The 21,596-nt window shown below is 39.3% G+C and overlaps 1 protein-coding gene across 4 annotated transcripts in view; it reads left to right on the plus strand.

Annotated features, from left to right (window-relative positions):
* YES1 (YES proto-oncogene 1, Src family tyrosine kinase) overlaps nucleotides 1-21,596 on the plus strand; it is a 91,561-nt gene that overhangs the window by 48,138 nt on the left and 21,827 nt on the right. For all 4 annotated transcript variants that reach the window (XM_055368603.2, XM_031003725.2, XM_055368602.2 and 1 more), the window contains 5 exons: nucleotides 8,358-8,636; nucleotides 13,428-13,527; nucleotides 17,215-17,313; nucleotides 19,179-19,282; nucleotides 19,373-19,522. In XM_055368603.2, the coding sequence (XP_055224578.1) occupies nucleotides 8,366-8,636; nucleotides 13,428-13,527; nucleotides 17,215-17,313; nucleotides 19,179-19,282; nucleotides 19,373-19,522 (724 nt within the window). In that variant the 5' untranslated portion in view covers nucleotides 8,358-8,365. The remainder of the gene's footprint in view (nucleotides 1-8,357; nucleotides 8,637-13,427; nucleotides 13,528-17,214; nucleotides 17,314-19,178; nucleotides 19,283-19,372; nucleotides 19,523-21,596) is intronic.

Here is a 21,596-nt window from a genome sequence, read left to right on the forward strand (position 1 = left end):
TCTCTCCCTGTCTTATGCTTGTATGTAGGTGTCCTCCAACATTGTGTTAATTCTTTTGATTTCCTCTAAAGCTGTACCTTATTTGAGAGTTTCATTATCTTTAAAAGATTCAGATAAGCCGGGCAAGGTGGCTCACGCCTGTAATCTCAGCCCTTTGGGAGGCTAAGGCGGACGGATCACAAGGTCAGGAGTTTGAGACCAGTCTGGCCGACATAGTGAAACCCCGTCTCTACTAAAAATACACAAAAAATTAGCCGGGTGTGGTGATGTGCGCCTGTAATCCCAGCTACTCGGGAGGCTGAGGCAGGAGAGTCGCATGAACCCAGGAGGCGGAGGTTGCAGTGAGTCGAGATCGCGCCACTGCACTCCAGCCTGGGCGACAGAATGAGACTCCGTCTCAAAAAAAAAGAGAAAAAAAAAAAAGATTCAGATAAATTATGAAACTATTTTTGTTTAATCTATCTCTGGCTTCCATCTTTTTCTGAGCTTTAAACATATTATTAATCCCCCACCAGACTTCACAGCATGAACCTAAAACGAACCATCTGAAACTGGTCCGAAAAATCTTTTCCTCTGTCCTCTACCTTAATTATGGTGTTACTCTCCACTTGGTTAAAACTAGAAACTTTGGCCAGGCACGGTAGCTCACGCCTGTGGTCCCAGCACTTTGGGAGGCCAAGGCAGGTGGATCACTTGAGGTCAGGAGTTCGAGACCAGCCTGACCAACATGGTGATACTCTGTCTCTACTAAAAATACAAAATTAGCCGGGCATGGTGGCACATGCCTGTAATCCCAGCTACTTGGGAGGCTGAGTCAGGAGAATCACTTGAATCCAGGAGGCAAAGGTTGTAGTGTGCCGGGATTGCACCATTGCGCTCTAGCCTGGGCAACAAGAGTGAGACTCAGTCTCAAAAAAAATAAATAAAAAAATAAAAAACTGGAAACTTTGGAGTCAGCCAACCCTTAATACACGTATAGTAAGTACTTTAAAAGGTTCAGTAAATACTGAAGAATGAATGACTTTTTCTTTTTCTTTTTTTTTTATTTTGAGACGGAGTCTCGCTCTGTCGCCCAGGCTGGAGTGCAGTGGTGTGATCTCGGCTCACTGCAAGCTCCGCCTCCCGGGTTCATGCCATTCTCCTGCCTCGGCCTCTCGAGTAGCTGGGACTACAGTGCCCGCCACCACACCCGGCTAATTTTTTCTATTTTTGGTAGAGACGGGTTTTCGCCCTGTTAGCCAGGATGGTCTCGATCTCCTGACCTCATGATCTGCCCGCCTCGGCCTCCCAAAGTGCTGGGATTACAGATGTGAGCCACTGCGCCTGGCCTCGACTTTTTCTTAATGTCTCCTCTTTCCATATTTAACTGACAACCTTGATTATTATACTTATACACTTCTCATTTCCCCCATTATCACTGGCCCCACACTGTTCCAGCTCGTCTTTTTTTTTTTTTTTGAAGACAGGATCTCCTCTGTCATCCAGGATGGAGTGCAGTGGCACGATCACAACTCACTGCAGCCTTGACCTCCCTGGGCTCAGGTGATCTTCCCACCTCAACCTCCCAAGTAGCTAGAACTATAGGGATGTGCCACCACACACCACAACTGGGTAATTTTTTGTATTTTTTGTAGAGACGGGGTTTTGCCATGACGCCCAGGCTGCTCTCAAATTTCTAGGCTCAAGCAGTCTTTCCACCTCAGCTTCCCAAAATGCTGAGATTACAGACATGAGCCACCACACCTGGCTGCTTTTGCCTTTTCTCACATGGGTCAGTTGAAATAGTTTTATAACTTGTCTAACTGCTGTCATTTTTTCTTCTTTCTAGGCTGTATAATTCATCCTTTTGTCATAGTTATTATAAAACACATATCTTCTCCTGCTATTCCTCAAAACAAAAATTCTGGATTCCTAATGCTCCCTGGAGAAAGTCTAAAAGTTATTGTATAACAAATAATCTTCTATATTAAATCTCCTCTAGCTGCCTGTCCTACCCAGCTCACAAACAGCCCCTCACACTCTTGGAACAGAGAAATTTTCTGTTCCTAAAATGAACCATGCTGTTTCAAGCATCTGAGCCATTCTGTACACTTTTCATTCTTCCTGGAATATCCTTTTCTTTCCCCCAAATCTCCCAACTCTTCAAGACCAAGCTCAGATACCACTTCCTTTGCGAAACTTTTTTTCCTAAGCGCTTTAAGCAGAGCTGATAACATTTGTTGTATTTCCATGGTATTTTGTACATACCTCCACTCTAACATTTTGTCACACTCTAGCATTTTTCACATTGTACAGTGTTGTATTTGTTTCTTACATTTGTGACCTTTTAATGAAAAGGGACCATTTTTTGTCCTCCCAGCTCCTTTTACAGTGTCTAATATAGAATATTTTTAGTTTTTGGTTTTATGTTGATAGCTTTCGAGGTACAAGTGGTGTTCGGTTAAATGGATGGATTATGTAGTGGTGAATTCTGAGGTTTTGGTGCACCCGTCACCGGAGTAGTGTACGTTGTACCCAGTATATAGTTTTTTTTATCCCATAATGTATGTTATTAATGAATATATATCTATAAGTCAGTAGCTTGGAACTTGGAAGAGACTTTTCCATATAAATGTTTTATTTTTTTATTTTGGGGGATTTTTCTTGTTTGGTTTATTGTTTGTTTTTTCTTTCCAACTTTTATTTTAGATTCAAGGGGTGCACGTGCAGGTTTGTTACATGGGTAAATTGTGTGTTGTGGGGTTTGGCCTACAGATAAATTTTGTTACCCAGGTAATCAGTGTAATATCCAACAGGTAGGTTTCCATATAAATGTTTTAAATGATGTTACATTTCTTTTTTCTTTTTTTTGAGATGGAGTTTCGCTCTTGTTGCCCAGGCTGGAGTGCAATGACGCAATCTCGGCTCACCGCAACCTCTGCCTCCTGGGTTCAAGCGATTCTCCTGCCTCAGCCTCCTGAGTAGATAAGATTACAGGCATGGGCCACCACGCCCAGCTAATTTTGTATTTTTAGTAGAGACAGGGTTTCTCCACGTTGGTCAGGCTGGTCTCAAACTCCCAACCTCAGGTGATCCGCCCACCTTGGCCTCCCAAAGTGCTGGGATTACAGGCATGCACCACCACACGCAGCTAATTTTGTATTTTTAGTAGAGACAGGGTTTCTCCACATTGGTCAGGCTGGTCTCAAACTCCCAACCTCAGGTGATCCTCCCATCTTGGCCTCCCAAAGTTCTGGGATTACAGGCATGAGCCACGATGCCCAGCCATGATGTTAACATTTCTAAGACAACCCATAAAAATCAGTATAACTCATATTGCACCTGAAGTTTACTTAAAAATGTGAATCACATATGACATTAGTAATATTTCAGAATGAGATGAGCAGCAATGATGGGTCCTATGCATTGATACTGGGGTGCTGGTGGAATTAGACTGAAATTAATGGGCTATCCTAGAGTTATTGGAAAGATAAGTGCGTAGATGTGTGAGGCATTAGGCTGAATACTCTGGGTTAAGAAAATGAGGCTGGAGGACAGGTTAAGCATAGTAATGGAAGACTTGATAGGGTGAGGAGAAAAGGTGTGACTTTTGAGGGAAGAGGACTTTAAGATGGTTATGGGTAAAGGAGGTGAGGATGAGGAATTAAGCTGGGAATGGAAACTGAGGTAGTTGGGCAATTATAGGAGCCTCTGTTGTGAATTGACATGGTATTTCCGAGTTGGCCTCCTGTCAGAATTTAATTTACAGTGTTACTGGGTTTCCCCCATAATTTTTCCTCCTTCATACAACTGCTGTTCTTTCAAAGTATAATTTATGTAATAATTAATGCTGTTTTCTTGATATTTAGACTTTGGATGCAGGTAATTTTGTAGATTCCTTGTACCAACTTTTAAGATTTTTACAGTTAAACTTTTTTTTTTTTTAACGGCAAAGAACAGCGCTTGGCCCTGACAGAAAGTGGGGTGGGGAACAGTAGACCTTTCCCCCTCCCAGTTTTTACATATTTTGTGGATATATATTGATTGTTACAGTTTTGCCTTCAGGCTTAAGTATATTGAGTCAAAATCTTCCAGTCTGGTAACCACAAAAGGTATCTTCTTATAATGTGCATTTCTTGGAAGACTGGGAAGGTTGGATGCATTTTCATATGTTAATTGGCCTTTCCTATGTTGTGAATTGTCTCTTGATAGGTTTTCATGTTTTTCTATTGGACTTTTTCTTTTCATGCATAAGAGTTGTCTATATTAAGAATGTCAACCAGATTCCACATGTGTACATTTATTATATATTGAGAGAACAAGAAAGCATGAGCAAGTACAAAGATATTTTAGCTTCTCTTAAACTTTTGTCCCCACCCCTGCCCCTTTCAATGTGGAAGTTACTTTATACTTTAAAAGACTTTTCCAACTTTAGATTATGAAACTACTTACCTTTGATTTTTTCTAATACTTTTAAAAGCAACTGCCTTTTATATATTTAGCTTATAATTCCTTTACAATATTTTCACTTTAGTCATCCCTCAAGATCCATGGGAAATTGTAGAGCCTTCTAGAACCTCCTGTGGATACCAAAATCCCCAGATGCTCAAGTCCCTGATATAAAATGGCATGTATTTGTATATAACCTGTCACAAATCCCCCATATGCTGTTTTTTTGTGTTTTTTTTTTTTGTTGTTGTTGTTGTTGTTGTTGTTGTTGTTTTTTAGACAGAATCTCACTGTTTCACCCAGGCTGGAGTGCAGTGGCATAATCTTGACTTACTGCAACCTCTGCCTCCCAGATTCAAGCGATTCTTCTGCCTCAGCCTCCCTAGTAGCTGGGACTACAGGTGTGCACCACCACACGTGGCTAACTTTTGTATTTTTAGTAGAGGCAGGGTTTCACCATGTTGGCCAGGCTGATCTCAAACTCCTGACCTCAGGTGATCCACCCGCCTTGTCCCTGAAAAGTGCTGGGATGACAGGTGTGAGCCACTGTGTCCAGTCCCCCTGTATGCTTTAAATTGTCTCCAGATTGCACTATTCACAATAGCAAAGACTTGGAACCAACCCAAATGTCCCTCAGTGATAGACTGGATTAAGAAAATGTGGCACATATACACCATGGAATACTATGCAGCCATAAAAAAGGATGAGTTCACGTCCTTTGTAGGGACATGGATGAAGCTGGAAAACATCATTCTGAGCAAACTATCACAAGGACAGAAAACCAGACACCGCATGTTCTCACTCATAGGTGGGAATTGAACAGTGAGAACACTTGGACACAGGAAGGGGAACATCATACACCGGGGCCTGTCGTGGGGTGGGGGGAGGGGGGAGGGATAGCATTAGGAGATATACCTAATGTAAATGACAAGTTAATGGGTGCAGCACACCAACATGGCACATGTATACATATGTAACAAACCTGCACGTTGTGCACATGTACCCTACAACCTTAAAGTATAATAATAAAAAATAAAAAGAAAAAAAGAAAAATAAATAAATTGTCTCCAGATTACTTATAATACCTAATACAATGTAAATAGTTATTGTACTATGTTGTTTAGGGAATAATGACAAGGAAAAAAAACTGTACGTTATTTAGTACAGACACAATTTTTTTCTGAAACTTTTGAATCTTGGTTGAATCCATGGATGCAGAACTCATAGATACAAAAGACCGTATATTAAGTTTCCAGATCCGGTTATGGGTTTTTGTTTGTTTGTTTGTTTTTGAGACGGAGTTTCGTTCTTGTCGCCCAGGCTGGAGTGCAATGGCACAATCTTGGCTCACTGCAACCTCCGCCTCCTGGGTTCAAGCGATTCTCCTGCGCCAGCCTCCCGAGTAGCTGGAATTACAGGCGCCCGCCACCGCGCCCAGCTAATTTTTGTGTTTTTAATAGAGACGGAGTTTCACCATGTTGGCCAGGCTGGTCTCAAACTCCTGACCTCAGGCTGTCCACCCATTTTGGCCTCCCAAAGTGTTGGGATTACAGGCGTGAGCCACCGCGCCTAGCCCCGGTTATATTTTGATGCTTATAGTTAACTCACATCTTTAGAATATACCAATTTAAGAGAGTGATCTAAAACCCAATTCTGAGGTTCTGAGACTGCTTCTATTTTAATATATGTAGCTACATTTTAAATTATTATTATACAGCTGAGGTTGTAAATGTTTAGTCTTTCAGAATTTATGAGGCGGCCAACACTCACCTACTTCCTTTTGAATGTCATAGAAAGGGAAAAACTATACAAATAAGAATGACCTTTGAAAGTTAAGTGAATTAATGAATTCTATATTAGTGCTTCTGTAGACAGTGAATAGAATAATGCAGATTTTGTAATGTTAGTAAACCTATATGGTAGATAATACGGTAGGTAAGCGATGAGTAAAGCACAACTCTTGCTTCGAAGGAGTGTATTGCCATTAATTTGGGGGTAGGTTGGGATTAGACCAGTAAATTAAAAATGGTATATAAAATGGAATAAAGTGAGCCTCATAAGAAAATCTCCCCAAAGGTATATTGTGGGTTTTAAGAGAAAAGATATTTTACTGATTATAAGGAAAGCCTGATTGGAAAAGTAACATTTGTGATGACCATCAGTGAAAGGATAGGATTTTAGCAGGTAGAGAGGTGGGGAGAATACTTGGAACAGAGACAATTTTAGAAAGGGGAAAAAGAAACCCAAAATGGGAAAGCACAGGGCATATGCATTGGGGAAACAAGATTTGTGTGTGTGTGAGCATAAGTATGAGGATAGTAGGAAATAAAGTTGGAAAGGTTGGAAAGATAGATTGGGGTTAAATTTGGTGAGCTTTAGGGGTGTTTCCATTGACAGGGAAGGGAAAAGGTATAGATCTACTTTGTCCTGTATGATAGCCACTAGCCATATACAACTCTTGAGCCCTTGAAATGTCTCTAGTCCAGTTGAGATGTATTCCAAGTACAAAATACACATCAGATTTTTAAGGCTCAGTATGAAAAAATAAAATGTCATTAAAATGTTTATATCGGTTACATGTTGAAATAAATATGTTTTTTATATACTGGGTTAAATAAAATACTAAAGTTAATTTTACCTGTTTCTTTGTACTTTTTTAATATGGCTACACTAAATTAGAAAATTTAAAATTATGTGGCTCACATTTGTGACTTAGATTATATTTCTGTTGACATAGTGCTGGTATAGACAGAATACAACAGTATTTGCTAGTACCCATTGTGTGCCAGATTGTCTAGAATTTGTAATAAAGTTAATCCTCATAGTAAACCTTATGAAGTAGGTTTTTCTCTTTTTTTTCTATTGTGTTTTCTTTCTTTTTCTTTTTTTTTAACAGATAATTTTATCACCCAGATGCTTTTTTATTTTTTATTTTTTATTGAGACAGAGTCTTACTCTGTCACCCAGGCTGGAGTGCACTGGCACGATCTCAGCTTACTGCAACCTCTTCCTCCTGGGTTCAAGTGATTCTCATGCCTCAGCCTCCCTAGTAGCTAGGATTACAGGTGTGCACCACCACGCCCAGCTAATTTTTGTATTTTTATCAGAGACAGAGTTTCACTGTGTTGGCCAGGTTGGTCTTGAACTCCTGACCTCAAGTGATTGGCCCACCTAGGCCTCCCAAAGTGCTACAATTACAGGTGTGAGCCACTGCACCTGGCCCCCCAGATACTTTTTCTTTTTTTCTTTTTTTTTTTTGAGACGGAGTCTCGCTCTGTCGCCCAGGCTGGAGTGCAGTGGCGCGATCTCTGCTCAGTGCAAGCTCCGCCTCCCAGGTTCACGCCATTCTCCTGCCTCAGCCTCCCGAGTAGCTGGGACTACAGGCGCCCGCCACCACGCCCGGCTAATTTTTTGCATTTTTAGTAGAGGCGGGGTTTCACCGTGTTAGCCAGGATGGTCTCAATCTCCTGACCTCGTGATCCGCCCGCCTTGGCCTCCCAAAGTGCTGGGATTACAGGCGTGAGCCACTGCGCCCAGCGATACTTTTTCAAGTAACTGGAGTGCATAGAGGTTAAGCAACATACCCTGAGATCACTCCACTACTAAGTAGGAAGCCAGGATTCAAATTTAGGCCTCTCTGGCTTCAGAGCCCATGGTTTTTTCCCAATATACTGTGGCATGTTGTCATTGGACTATTAAAGGTGATTGAGTTGGAGAATGAAGCGATTGTAGTAGGGCTTTTGCAAATTGTAATAAAGATAAATGAGGGGAAGAGACCTCGTTTTCAGCTTTCTATTTTTTGTTTTGTTTATGTTCCTTTTTGCAGGGATGGCATATGCTTTTCTTAAAATGATTTTTTGAACCCTGTCTTTTTGAAGTATCCTGTGTGTTAACTGACTCTCAAAATATTTGTTTTATTGTCTCTGTAGATTTGATAATGGGCTGCATTAAAAGTAAAGAAAACAAAAGTCCAGCCATTAAATACAGACCTGAAAATACTCCAGAGCCTGTCAGTACAAGTGTGAGCCATTATGGAGCAGAACCCACTACAGTGTCACCATGTCCGTCATCTTCAGCAAAGGGAACAGCAGTTAATTTCAGCAGTCTTTCCATGACACCATTTGGAGGATCCTCAGGGGTAACGCCTTTTGGAGGTGCATCTTCCTCATTTTCAGTGGTGCCAAGTTCATATCCTGCTGGTTTAACAGGTGAGATTTAAATGGACAATTATGTTGTCTGTTTGAGAACATCACCAAGAGTATATACTTAAGGCTTGTCTGCCTTTAAGAAAGATATCTTACTTGAGGACTTTTCAAATAATTGTATGTGAAAATTAGTCTCTAACATAAAAATTAGTTTTATTGTATACATGGGTATGGTTCTGGAAAATTGGTAGTAACCTGATGGTGATTATGTACTGGATCATGTCATTAATTATTTTATTAACTCATTATTCAAATAGTTATTGAGCCCCCCCCCCCCCCCCCCCACTGTAGGCACCGGGAACATAAAGATTAAAAACGTATACCTTTCCCTCAAGAATTTGACAACTTCTCAGGATTGTAAAGTACTTTGCAGTATTAAAGTCTTATAGTAGTTACTTAATAGATGTTAATTAAATGACAGTAAAGTAGCGATAATACAGAATTTCTCCCAGATGCTGCTGATTTAAAAAAAAAAAAATCCTGAAGCTCAGACAGTTTAAAATTTTCCCCCAAGTCACAGATAGTAAGTTGGAGAGCTCAGATTTATTGTCCTATTCCAGAACTCCAATTATTACATTATTATATCCTTTTAGAGAATAGCAAGAAGTGATTGTTGACAACCTTTTGTGGAGACAGAAGGCTCTTAAAAAGATAGATTCAAACAGTTTTAAAAGAGAGAAAATGAGCTCTTTTGTAAAGGGTCCCATATCAGGATGCTTTTTCACTGAAGTAACAAAGTATAGCTGGCTTAAAAAGGTAGAGTGAGTTTCAGGATTCCTTGATAGAGCAGTTCCATGGTGTCATCAAGAACTCAGATTTCTTTATCTCTATTCTGCAGCCCTTGGGAGTGTCTGCTTTATCCTTAGGCTTGGCAAAACAGCTGCCAGCATCAAATCAAGCAATATATGTCCTCATTAACAGCCAGTGGGTGCAAAAGATAAATCTCCACTACAAGCATAGACTGACTATACATTTGTCTCTTCAGTCTGTTCCAACTGGACCAAAAACAATAGCCAGGCCAGGCGCGGTGGCTCACACCTGTAATCCTAGCATTTTGGGAGGCTGAGGCAGGCAGATTGCCTGAGCTCAGGAGTTTGAGACCAGCCTGGGCTGTAACATGGCAAAACACTGTCTCAACTAAAAGTACAAAAAAATTAGCCAGGTGTGGTGTTGCACGCCTGTAGTCCCAGCTACTCAGGAGGCTGAGGCACGAGTAGTGCTTGAACCCAGGAGGCAGAGATTGCAGTGAGCCAAGATTGTGCCACTGCACTCCAGCCTAGGTGACAGAGCGAGACTCTGTCTCCAAAAAAAAAAAAAAAAAAAAAAAAAAAAAAAAAAGGCAGTGGCCAGAGGACTGCCATACACTGATACTGTTAGACTTCATTTAGGGAGTTATGCATGTTAAGTCAATTACAGTCTTAATTCCAGCCCCCTAATTCTGAATACTTCAGTAGTAGATGGCCATGAGGGCATTTCTCAGTCTTTAGCAAAAGTTTACTTTTAGAGTTATGTTTGGGAAAGATAGTAACCTAAAATGGTTGAATATTGATACTTAAAGACACACTTTAGTTACCTAAAGCAATTTACTTATATAAAATACTCTATTAGGGTTATTCATTTATTAACTCAGTGTACACTCAGTGTCTGTGTATCAGGTATGGAGAGGTGAGCAAGACAAGGTTTCTGTCCTGATGGAGCTTACATTATAGAGGGTTGGACAATAATTAATGAATAAACAGCTAAACAGGATGGATGATTAATGATCCTTAAATGCTATGAAGGAACTAACTAGAATGATGGTGAAGGCCCTGCAGTTAATCAGGGAAAGCTATCTCAAGAAGAAATCATTGGAGCTGAGATTTTTTTTTTTTTTTTTTTTTTTGGAGTTGGAGTCTCTCTCTGTCACCCAGGCTGGAGTGCAGTGGCGCAATCTCGGCTCACTGCAACCTTCTGCCTCCCAGGTTCAAGCCATTCTCCTGCCTTAGCCTCCCGAGTAGCTGAGATAACAAGAAACACACCACGGCACCCGGCTAATTTTTTTCGTATTTTAGTAGAGACGGGGTTTCACCACGTTGGCCAGGCTGGTCTTGAACTCCTGATTTAGGGTATGTGCCTGCCTTGGCCTCCCGAAGTGCTGGGATTACATGCGTGAGCCACCGCACCCAGCCTTGAGCTGAGATTTGATAAGTGAGAATGACCTACCTATGTGCAGTCCTGGGAAAGAGCTTTCTAGAGAGAGGAAATAACAAATGCAACATTTAAGAGATACAGAGAGACTTGGAAGTTTTGAGTATTAGTGTGGAGACTAGTATAAACAGAGGGGAGAATTGTATTATATGGGATTGAAGAGTTAGGAGACCACGATTACTCAGGACCCCATAGACTCTGGTAGGGAGTTTAGGTTTTATTCAAAGCTAGGAAGAAACTGCTGAAGAGATTAAGTAAAGGATTTGATTGAATTTTCTTTTGAGAAAAAGTGACTCTGACATCTGTGTGGAGAATGGATGGTAGAGAAGCAGTCAGTATAGAAGCAGATGAGACCGGCACTCTCAGTAGTCCACCCAGTCCCTGTGAGAAATGACAAGGACTTGGGTTAGGGTAGCGGCAGTGGAAATGGAAAGTAAATAGTATTTTAGAGGTAAAACTGATTAGCACTAGTAATGGACTCGGCTTGAGTACCTGATTAGATGGTAGGGCCATTTACTTAGATAGGAAAGACTTGGGTATGTAAATATAGGTTAGAGGAGAAAAATCAAGAGCTTTGTTTTGTAATAAATTTTAAATGCTTATTAGACATTCAAGTAAAGATGTCGGCCGGGCACGGTGGCTCACACCTTTAATTCTAGCACTTTGGGAGGCCGACTCAGGTAGATCACTTGAGGTCAGGAGTTTGAGACCAGCCTGGCCAACATGGTGAAACCCCATCTCTACAAAAAATACAAAAATTAGCTGGGCGTGGAGGTGCACGCCTGTAATCCCAGCTACTCAGGACGCTGAGGCAGGAGAATAGCTTGAACCCAGGAGGTGAGGTTGTGGTGAGCCCAGATCGTGCCACTGCACTCCAGCCTGGGCAACAGAGCAAGACTCCGTCTCAAAAAAGAAAAAAATTTTTTTTGATCTGACAAGTCAGTGGGATTATATTGAGTAGAGTATATACATATTCAAATTAAAGATATGTTGGCTAAAGGATACAAAATTTAGATAGGAGGAGTAAGTTCAAGAGATCTATTGTAGAACACGGTTAATAACAATATATTGTATTCTTGAAAATTACTAACAAAATTTTAAGTGTTCTCACCACAAAAATGATATGTGATGCAATGCATATGTTAATTAGCTCTACTTAGCCATTCCACAATGTATATATATTTCAAAGCATCATGTTGTATACAATAAATATATACAGTTTTTTAAAAGAATATTAATATATTATGGGGTTTTTAACCTGAATACCTGCCTTGAATAATTTTAACACTGAGACGTCACGCATATTGTATACATCTGTTTTATTATTTGTTTTGTTTGCAAATAATAGTTTGGCTGTTCAGTATGCTAATCTCTTTAAGCATCTGCACATAATGCTAAATATGACAGTTTTTGAATTTATACTTTATAATTCATATCATCCATACCATTTTATTTTATTTATTTTTTTGATAAGAGTCTTGCTGTGTCACCCAGGCTACAGTGCAGTGGCATAATCTCGGCTCATGGCAACCTCCACTTCCGGGTTTCAAGCGATTCTCCTGTCTCAACCTCCCAAGTAGCTGAGATTACAGGCATGCGCCACCATGCCTGGCTAATTTTTGTATTTTTAGTACAGACAGGGTTTCGCCCTGTTGACCAGGCTGGTCTCGAACTCCTGGCCTCAAGTGATTTGCCCACCTTGGCCTCCCAAAGTGCTGAGATTACAGACGTGAACCACTGTGACCGTCTGATACCATTTAAGACAAAATACGACATTTTTATCTTTAAGTGTTAAACATGTAATAATTTTGCTAAAACTAGTAAATTAGTTATTACTGGTAATGATTAGATGCAATTGTTCATTCATTATTTATATGAAGAACACTGCCCCACTAGTTTATAGTACTCATCAATCCTTTTTCTGTCAAATACTTGATTTGAAATTTGACTGCATTTCCAAGCCTGAGATGTTGCCACAGTGAGTCAAAATTAAATTTGTTGGCTGGGCACAGTGGCTCACGTCTGTAATCCCAGCACTTTGGGAGGTCAAGGCAGGCGAATCACTTGGGGCCAGGAATTCAAAACCAGCCTGGCTAACCTAGTGAAACCCTGTCTCTACTAAAAATTCAAAAAAATTAACTAGGTGTGGCGGCACATGCCTGTAATCCCAGCTACTTGGGAGGCTGAGGCATGAGAATCACTTGAACCTAGGAGGCAGAGGTTACAGCAAGCCAAAATCATACCACTTGCACTCCAGCCTGCGTGACAGAGTGAGACTTTGTCTCAAAAAGAAACAAAATTAAACTTGTTTCTCCAAGTCTACAGAGTTTTATAATTTGTAGAATACAGTAGTTTTATGGAAGGTCTTCAGAGAATTTAAGACTAGTTATTGCTACCAGTTATTGAGTTATTGTCCCAGAACATAAAATATGGTCATGTCTCTCTACTTTAAAATTCTTCAGTAGTTCCAACTTCTAAAAATAGTTTCTGGAGACTACAGAAAAAACTATCCTTAAGCTTCTTTTTTTTTTTTTTTGGCTGGCAATAGTTCTTTTTTTCTGTTAAGTTAGCTACATAATTTACCTTGGTCTTTTTTCCCTCTGATAGGTGGTGTTACTATATTTGTGGCCTTATATGATTATGAAGCTAGAACTACAGAAGACCTTTCATTTAAGAAGGGTGAAAGATTTCAAATAATTAACAATACGTAAGTGTCATGAATATTTTGTGAGAGAAATACTGACAGAAATCTGGTCTTTACACAGGAACCACTGAGCTGGTTGATGATCCAGAGATGAGAGAGGTAGGGCATGGGCTGCCCACTGTGTTTAACGATGCATTGGCTTCTTTAGATGCATGTTGTAACACTGCTGCTGTAGCCAGAAGTTATTACTTCTACAATTTGTGCTGCTGTGGTTCTGCCATAAACAGTAGAGATTTAAGAATGAAGAGTTACTGAGGGGAGTACATGCAAGTGTATTATTTTTTTTAAAAACTTTATAAAGAGAGTTCGATGCTCCTATTTTTCTAAGTACCAGATGGTGTAAAGATCTTGCCTCATTCTATTAAAAAAAAAGGTGGGGGAGAAAGTTGGGTAAGGAACCCATCTACTTTCCAATTGATGAAATTTAGTTGTGTTTTTCCTTTTGTGACACTTAGACTTTTTGTCTAGAGGTACACTGTAGAAAATTTGATGCTCGTTGTAGAAAGTAGATTGAATTATTTCATTAGCAAGCATAATGACCACTTTGTAACTTCTCAAAATATATATTTATGGTCTGCTTCTAGTCGTATTTTCTTCCATCGTTGTTCCCATCTGCTACCAGTTATTGTTCCAGAACATAAAATATGGTCATATCCTTCTACTTTTAAAATATTCAGTACCTACCACTTGCCATCAAGATAAAATGAAAACAACAATGATAACAACAATCATTCATTGAGAATTTACTATGTGCTTCTCCCCTCTTCTAACTCTGATACCCGGACATACTGAATTACTTGCAATTTTCTGAGTACGCTGGAGTTTCTTATACTCTCATGCTTTCACACATACTGTTTCTTTTTTCTGGAATGTGATTTCTCATCTTTCCATTTCTTTCCTTTATTTAGCTAATCCTACTCACCCTTCAAAATATAGTTAATATGTCCTTTCTCAAGATGCCTTTCCTTACATTCTTCCTCCCCTGCCTGGCCCAGTCCTTATCCCCTGCTGGATTAAGTATCTCTCTTAGGTGTTTACATAGCACCCTATGCAAACCTCAATCATAGCTGTCATCACATTTTGAATTACAGTTTGTCACTTGCTTGTTATTCTTTTAGACCAGTGGTTCTCAACCTGGGACAGAATCACCCAGGGCATATTTGGCAGTATCTGGAGACATTTTTGGTTGTCACAGTTGGGGTGCTGCCGCTGTCTTCTAGTGAGTAGTGGCCAGGGATATTGGTAAATATCTTAAAATGCACACAGCAGCCTCCCACAACAAAGAATGATCAAGTCCAAGGTGTCAATAGTGCTGAAGTTGGAAAACCCAGCTCTAGACTGTGAATTCCTTGAAGTCAAGGACTGTCTTTTTACTTTTATTTCCAGCACACTCTAAAGTCTGTCACTTAATAGGTATTCAGTAAATGTTAGAGTGGATCAGTGAATGCTTAGCAGGATCAAATACAAGGTTTTTGGTTTGTGTATCTGAAAGTGCTTAGTATATATGAGGAACCACAAACCAAGTGTATGAGTTTCTAAATATTTGAATTATTGAGGGATTTTTCATTCATTTTCTAGAGAGCAAATTTATCTAGGCATTTATAACATTTTAATTTAGACAGTGCCTTTTTAGTTTTTATCTTTGGTGAAGCAAAACATGCATTTAATCTTTAGTAACAAATCCCATATCTATCTTCCTATTTAAAGACTAATTGTATTTGGTCTTTTCACATTAATTTTGAAAAAATGAGGGCTTATGTGTTATAAACCACATGTAGTTCTCATGTTCTGAATTATCATTTAATTTTGGTCTTACTGGAATATTTCTAGATAACTTTTTTTTTTTTTTTTGAGATGGAGTCTTGCTCTGTCGCCAGGCTGGACTGCAGTGGCGCAATCTCGGCTCACTGCAAGCTCTGCCCCCTGGGTTCACGCCATTCTCCTGCCTCAGCCTCCTGAGTAGCTGGGACTACAGGCGCCCACCACCACTTCTGGCTAATTTTTTTTGTTTTTTTTTTTTTAGTAGAGACGGGGTTTCACCGTGTTAGCCAGGATGGTCTCGATTTCCTGACCTTGTGATCCGCCTGCCTCGGCCTCCCAAAGTGCTGGGATTACAGGCGTGAGCCACCGCGCCCGGCCTTCTAGATAACATTTTTATAAGTATGCATTATTCTAGAAATTCAGGGGGTTTTTTTTGTTTTGCTTTTGTTTTTTTGAGATGGAGTTTTGCCCTTGTCACCCAGGCTGGAGTGCAATGGCATGATCTTGGCTGACTGCAAACTCTGCCTCCCAGGTTCAAGCGATTCTCCTGCCTCAGTCTCCTGAGTAACTGGGATTACAGGCACACGCCACCACTCCCAGCTAATTTTTGTATTTTTAGTAGAGACAGGGTTTCATTCACCATGTCGGCCAGGCTGGTCACGAACTCCTGACCTCAGGTAATCTGCCCACCCCGGCCTCCCAAAGTACTGGGATTGCAGGCGTAAGCCACCGCGCCCAGCCAGAAATGCAGTTTTTTTGGGTTTTTGGTTTGTTTTGTTTCTTTGTTTTTTTTAGATGGAGTCTCGCTCTGTAGTCCAGGCTGGAGTCCAGTGGCATGATCTCGGCTCACTGCAACCTCCACCTCCCAGGTTCAAGCGATTCTACTGACTTAGCCTCCCAAGTAGCTGGGACTACAGGTGCACGCCGCTGCATCTAGCTAATTTTTGTGTTTTTAGTAGAGATCAGGTTTCACCATGTTGACCAGACTGGTCTTGAACTCTGGACCTCAGGTGATCTGCCTGCCTCAGCCTCCCAAAGTGCTAGGATTACAGGCTTGAGCCACTACGCCTGGCCCAGAAATTCAGTTTTTAACTTTGTTGCTCATTGTTAATTGTCTGGCTACAGGAATGTTAGAGCATTGTGATTTTTTTTTTATCTAAAATGAGTAAAAAAGAGTATTACAGTTTTATGTACTGTAAAGAGAAAAGCATTTGGCAGTAAAGAATGAACTACTGATAGACATGCTATAACCTAGATGAACCTTTAAAAAATTATGCCAAGTAAAAGAAGTCAGTTACAAAAGACCACATAAATGCACAAATTTTCATTTATATAAGGTGCATGCAGTGGGCATATCCATAGAGACAGAAAGCTGATTAGTGGTTGACAGTGGTTGGAGGTAGTTGGGGGTGCAGAGTGACTGCTAATGGGTACAGAGTTTCTTTTGGGGGTGATGAAAATATTCTAAAATTGATTGTGATAATGGTTGTACAACTGTAAATATATTAAAAACTAGTGAATTGTACATCTTAAGTGGGGGAATTTTATGGCATGCAAATTACACCTTAAAGCTTTAAAAAAAAAAAAAAAGAAAAGAATACTGAGTAATTTGAAAGATTTACCTCCCAAATTGTTTTATTCACTATAGTCTGTCTTAGGTTGAAAGAATTGTGTTAAAAGAAATCTTATAACTAAGTGTGTAGGATTTTGAGGCTTTATTTGGAGCAGAAGTATGCAATTGTGCTTCCTTTAATTCATGTAACCTATTTTTTAATATCATTCTTTGAGTTTAATTCTTCATCCAATGAATGCATAAATAAAAAATGAAAGTAATACCCTTTGTTTCCTTCAGATACAAGATAGCACTGCAATATATTGTACCTTGGGCAATAGTCTACCTTGCGGTGATTGCTGTTTTATGTGTTACAGGGAAGGAGATTGGTGGGAAGCAAGATCAATCGCTACAGGAAAGAATGGTTATATCCCGAGCAATTATGTAGCGCCTGCAGATTCCATTCAGGCAGAAGAGTATGGCACTACTTCATATTTTATTAATTATTTTGATTTTTAAAATGTTTTAATGCACATTCTACTTAGCCACAACTTTACACACACAGAATTACATACCAGTCTTAATACAGCTTACGTATCATATTAATAGATGTTACTTAAAAATTAATAACTAATGTCATACTGTTCACTTAGAGTAGGATCATAAACGAATCTGCATCAGTCATATTTCCTTATGCCTAGTCTCTCTTTAAATGTTTTCACTTAAATATATATCTATAAGCCTTTTACATATTTTTCAGACTGTCTCACTTCAAAAATTTGCCTTCAGATTATCCTCATTCCCTGCCTTGACTTATTTTTTAACTTACAGCTTATATATGGGGGTGTGTTGATAGGGATGGGTATATTGGTATATATATGCATCCCATATTTATGATGCCAAGACTTACATTCTTCTTTTTTTTTGAGACAGGGTCTTGGCTCTGTCGCCCAGGCTAGAGTGCAGTGGCGTGATCTCGGCTCACTGCAACCTCCACCTCCCAGGCTCAAGCAATTCTCCTGCCTCAGCCTCCCAAGTAGCTGGGACTACAGGCATGCACCACCACGCCCAGCTAATTTTTGTATTTTTAGTAGAGACGGGGTTTCGCCTATTGGCCAGGCTGGTCTCAAACTCCTGACCTCAAGTGATCCACCTGCCTCAGCCTTCCAAAGTGCTAGGATCACAGGCGTGAGCCATTGTGCCTGGCCCAAAGACTTACATTCTTTAAGGTTTTACTATTTTTGAAATATTTCAGAGATTTATTATCATTTTATGATTATAAAAGTAATATGCCCATGAAAGAATATTACTTTCAGTTAGTTTTATATGACTGTTAACGTCTTCATTTAGGCACTTGCATTGTAGTTATGTAGGAAAGTATCCTTCTCTTTTAGCAAGTACACACTGAAGTATTTGAGGCACTAATTCAGCATGTTTGCAACTTACAATTAGTTAAAAAATACGTGTGTATATATATACATGCACACACATACATATATAGAGAGGGAGAGAGTATGACAAAGCAAAATGTTAGCCATTGGGGAACCTAGTTGTAGGGTTTATTTTAGGGTGTATGGGAGTTCTGTGTCCTATTTTTGCAACTTTTAAAAAGTCAAAATTCACCTTCAGTGACATACTACTTTTAGGTTAAACCAGTTTATCTGGGATTCATAAACGCTACTTTATTTTCATGTTATAACACTTAACACAGTACCTTGTATATGATAGGTGCTCTATCAATGTTTGTTTGCTTTTATTAATGATTTGTAATGTGTCTCAATAACTCTTTGTTCTACTATGGTGCTTCTTACTTTCTGTTTTGTTCTTTTGTCTTTCTTCTCGTTTTCTGTGAACTCTTCCATAGCAGACACTGTCATTTTATTCACAAAACCTTATTAAATTAAACCCACACATATTTAGAGTTACTAATAATTTGGGTATGATATGCCTGTGTCTTACTGAATGCAGATGATGATGCTGTTACCAGGGAACCACTTCTATTCTTCCTGTCACAGTCTTAATATTTCCATTTGTCACTGACAGAAAGGATCTGTTATTTTGCTGCCTTTCCCTCTCTACTGTTCCTGTGACTGTCAGGTGGAGTTTTAAGAGACACATTGAGTAGTTAATACATAGAAATACTATAAGAGTATATTCTAACAGTAATATTTGTGATATTACTATTTAATCAATAAAACTCTTACATTTTCCTGTATTTTGAGCCATGTTCTCTAGCTATTCTTTGTCGTCCAAACCTATCCCAGTCCATTCTTACTGACACTTGTGTATAATTTTTCTGAACCTCATACTTTTCAATTCAAAACACTTAATTTTTTTCTAGATGGTATTTTGGCAAAATGGGGAGAAAAGATGCTGAAAGATTACTTTTGAATCCTGGAAATCAACGAGGTATTTTCTTAGTAAGAGAGAGTGAAACAACTAAAGGTATGAATATTGTTATATTAGTATAAGTATAAAATTTCTTGGGGCAGTATTTTGAGAAAGATATAGTGAAAGTATTTATTTTTCACCCAGGTGCTTATTCCCTTTCTATTCGTGATTGGGATGAGATAAGGGGTGACAATGTGAAACACTACAAAATCAGGAAACTTGACAATGGTGGATACTATATCACAACCAGAGCACAATTTGATACTCTGCAGAAATTGGTGAAACACTACACAGGTATGTGAATATTTCAAAGGTAAAAATTATTTCTTCACATTCTAGTTTATGAGGACAAAATCCATATCCTCATTTCTCTTAAGATTTAACACACTTATTTACACATAATACATGCCCAATAAATGTCTGTTGTATTCTAAAGGGAGGAACAGGTAATACTTAGTACTTGCATTGTGCTACTCAGATAATGTGCTAATAGACTGTCATCATTTGGGTCCTTATATCTTACTGGCATAGTATTTACATTGGAGTTCATTTCACCACATGTACCTTATGAAAATAAACCTAAAAGCAAATATTTATGGACACTTAGTAAGTAAAACTAAACATTGGGTAACAGAAAAAGCTATGTCAGAAGGATTACCTTCCTCTGCATGGGCTGGATCGCATAAGCTTTCCTAAAGTATAAATCCAGTGAAATTTGTTCTGACGATGCATTTTTCTTATCCTAGAAAATTAACCTATAGCAATTATAGACATTTTTGTCTTTCGAGGACCTCTGAAGGTATTTAATATTAGAATCTTCTGTCTCAAAATTTTTCATTACCAATTTGGCATATGAATGCACCTGAAAGTCTTTACATGATTAATACTAGGAGAGGGGATGTTTCCATGGTAATGTCTTCAATGACAGCTAGCTGCAAACTGAGTCTATCAAGTCAGCCAGCAATCTTGACATTGATCAAGCATGTTACCAAGCAGTGGCATCACTTGTAATTGCCTTTGTCACAATGTGAATTTATGTGGTTATTTTAGTGAGAATAGGAGAGAACATGTCTCATTTATAATAAGAAAGATTGTATAAGCAGAATTCACAAGTCAAGCTGTTATGAATCTAGGGTTCCCTGACTTTGTGTCTCCCTTATTTAAAAAAATCAGTCTCCTGCTAGGCATGTGGATTGTGCCTTTAATCCCAACTACTGATGCAGGAGGATCACTTGAGGCCAGGAGTTCAAGAACAGCCTGGGCAACATAGCAAGACCTCATCTCTTAAAAAAAAAAAAAAAAGGCCAGGCGCGGTGGCTCACTCCTGTAGTCCCACCACTTTGGGAGGCCGAAACAGACAGATCACTTGAGGTCAGGAGTTTGAGACCAGCCTGGGCAACATGGCAAAACCCTATCTATTAAAATATAAAAAAATTTAGCCAGGCGTGGTGGCATGCACCTGTAGGCTCAGCTACTTGGGAGGCTGAGGCAGGAGAATCACTTGAACCTGGGAAGTGGAAGTTGCAGTGAGCTGAGATCACACCACTGCACTCCATTCTGGGCGACAGAGTGAGACTCCATCTCAAAAAAAAAAAAAAAAGAAAAAAAAATCTCCTAAATGTTCTTAAATGAACTTTTTCCTTGACTTTTTGGTATGCCTCTTACAAATTAGTGGCTATTAGATAATAACATTTAATGATAACATTCTCTATGAGAATTAATAAAACCCAGTGTACAAAGGCAGAACTTTGGAAGCAGACAGACCTAGATTTGAATCCCATCTCTACCATTTACTAACTGCATGGCCTTGGGGGAAAGTTGCATATGTTTTCAAAGCTTCATTTATATGAGATACTTGTGAAGTGCTAATTTAGCACAATACTGGAACATACTAAGTATTTAGTAAATAACTTAAAAATATATATTTTAAGTTATACTAAGTATTTAGTAAATATATTAATATATCTACTATATATTAGTATATACATACTAAGTATTTAGTAAATACAATATATTTACTATATATTAGTATATACATACTAAGTAGTAAATAATAACATGTATATATATATATATTTTTTTTTTCGAGTCAGAATCTCACTGTGTCACCCAGGCTAGAGTGCAGTGGCGCAATTTTGGCTCACTGCAACCTCTGCCTCCTGGGTTCATGCGATTCATCTGCCTCAGCTTCCTTAGTAGCTGAGACTACAGGCATGCACCACCATGCCCGGCTAACTTTTGTATTTTTAGTAGAGACAGTGTTTCACTGTATTGGCCAGGCTAGTCTCAAACTCCTGACCTCGTGATTCATCTGCCTCAACCTCCCAAAGTGCTGGGATTACAGACGTGAGACACCTTGCCCGGCCTT

This window comes from Gorilla gorilla, chromosome 17 (genome assembly GCF_029281585.2).
Source record: "Gorilla gorilla gorilla isolate KB3781 chromosome 17, NHGRI_mGorGor1-v2.1_pri, whole genome shotgun sequence".
Taxonomy (NCBI): Eukaryota; Metazoa; Chordata; class Mammalia; order Primates; family Hominidae; genus Gorilla; species Gorilla gorilla.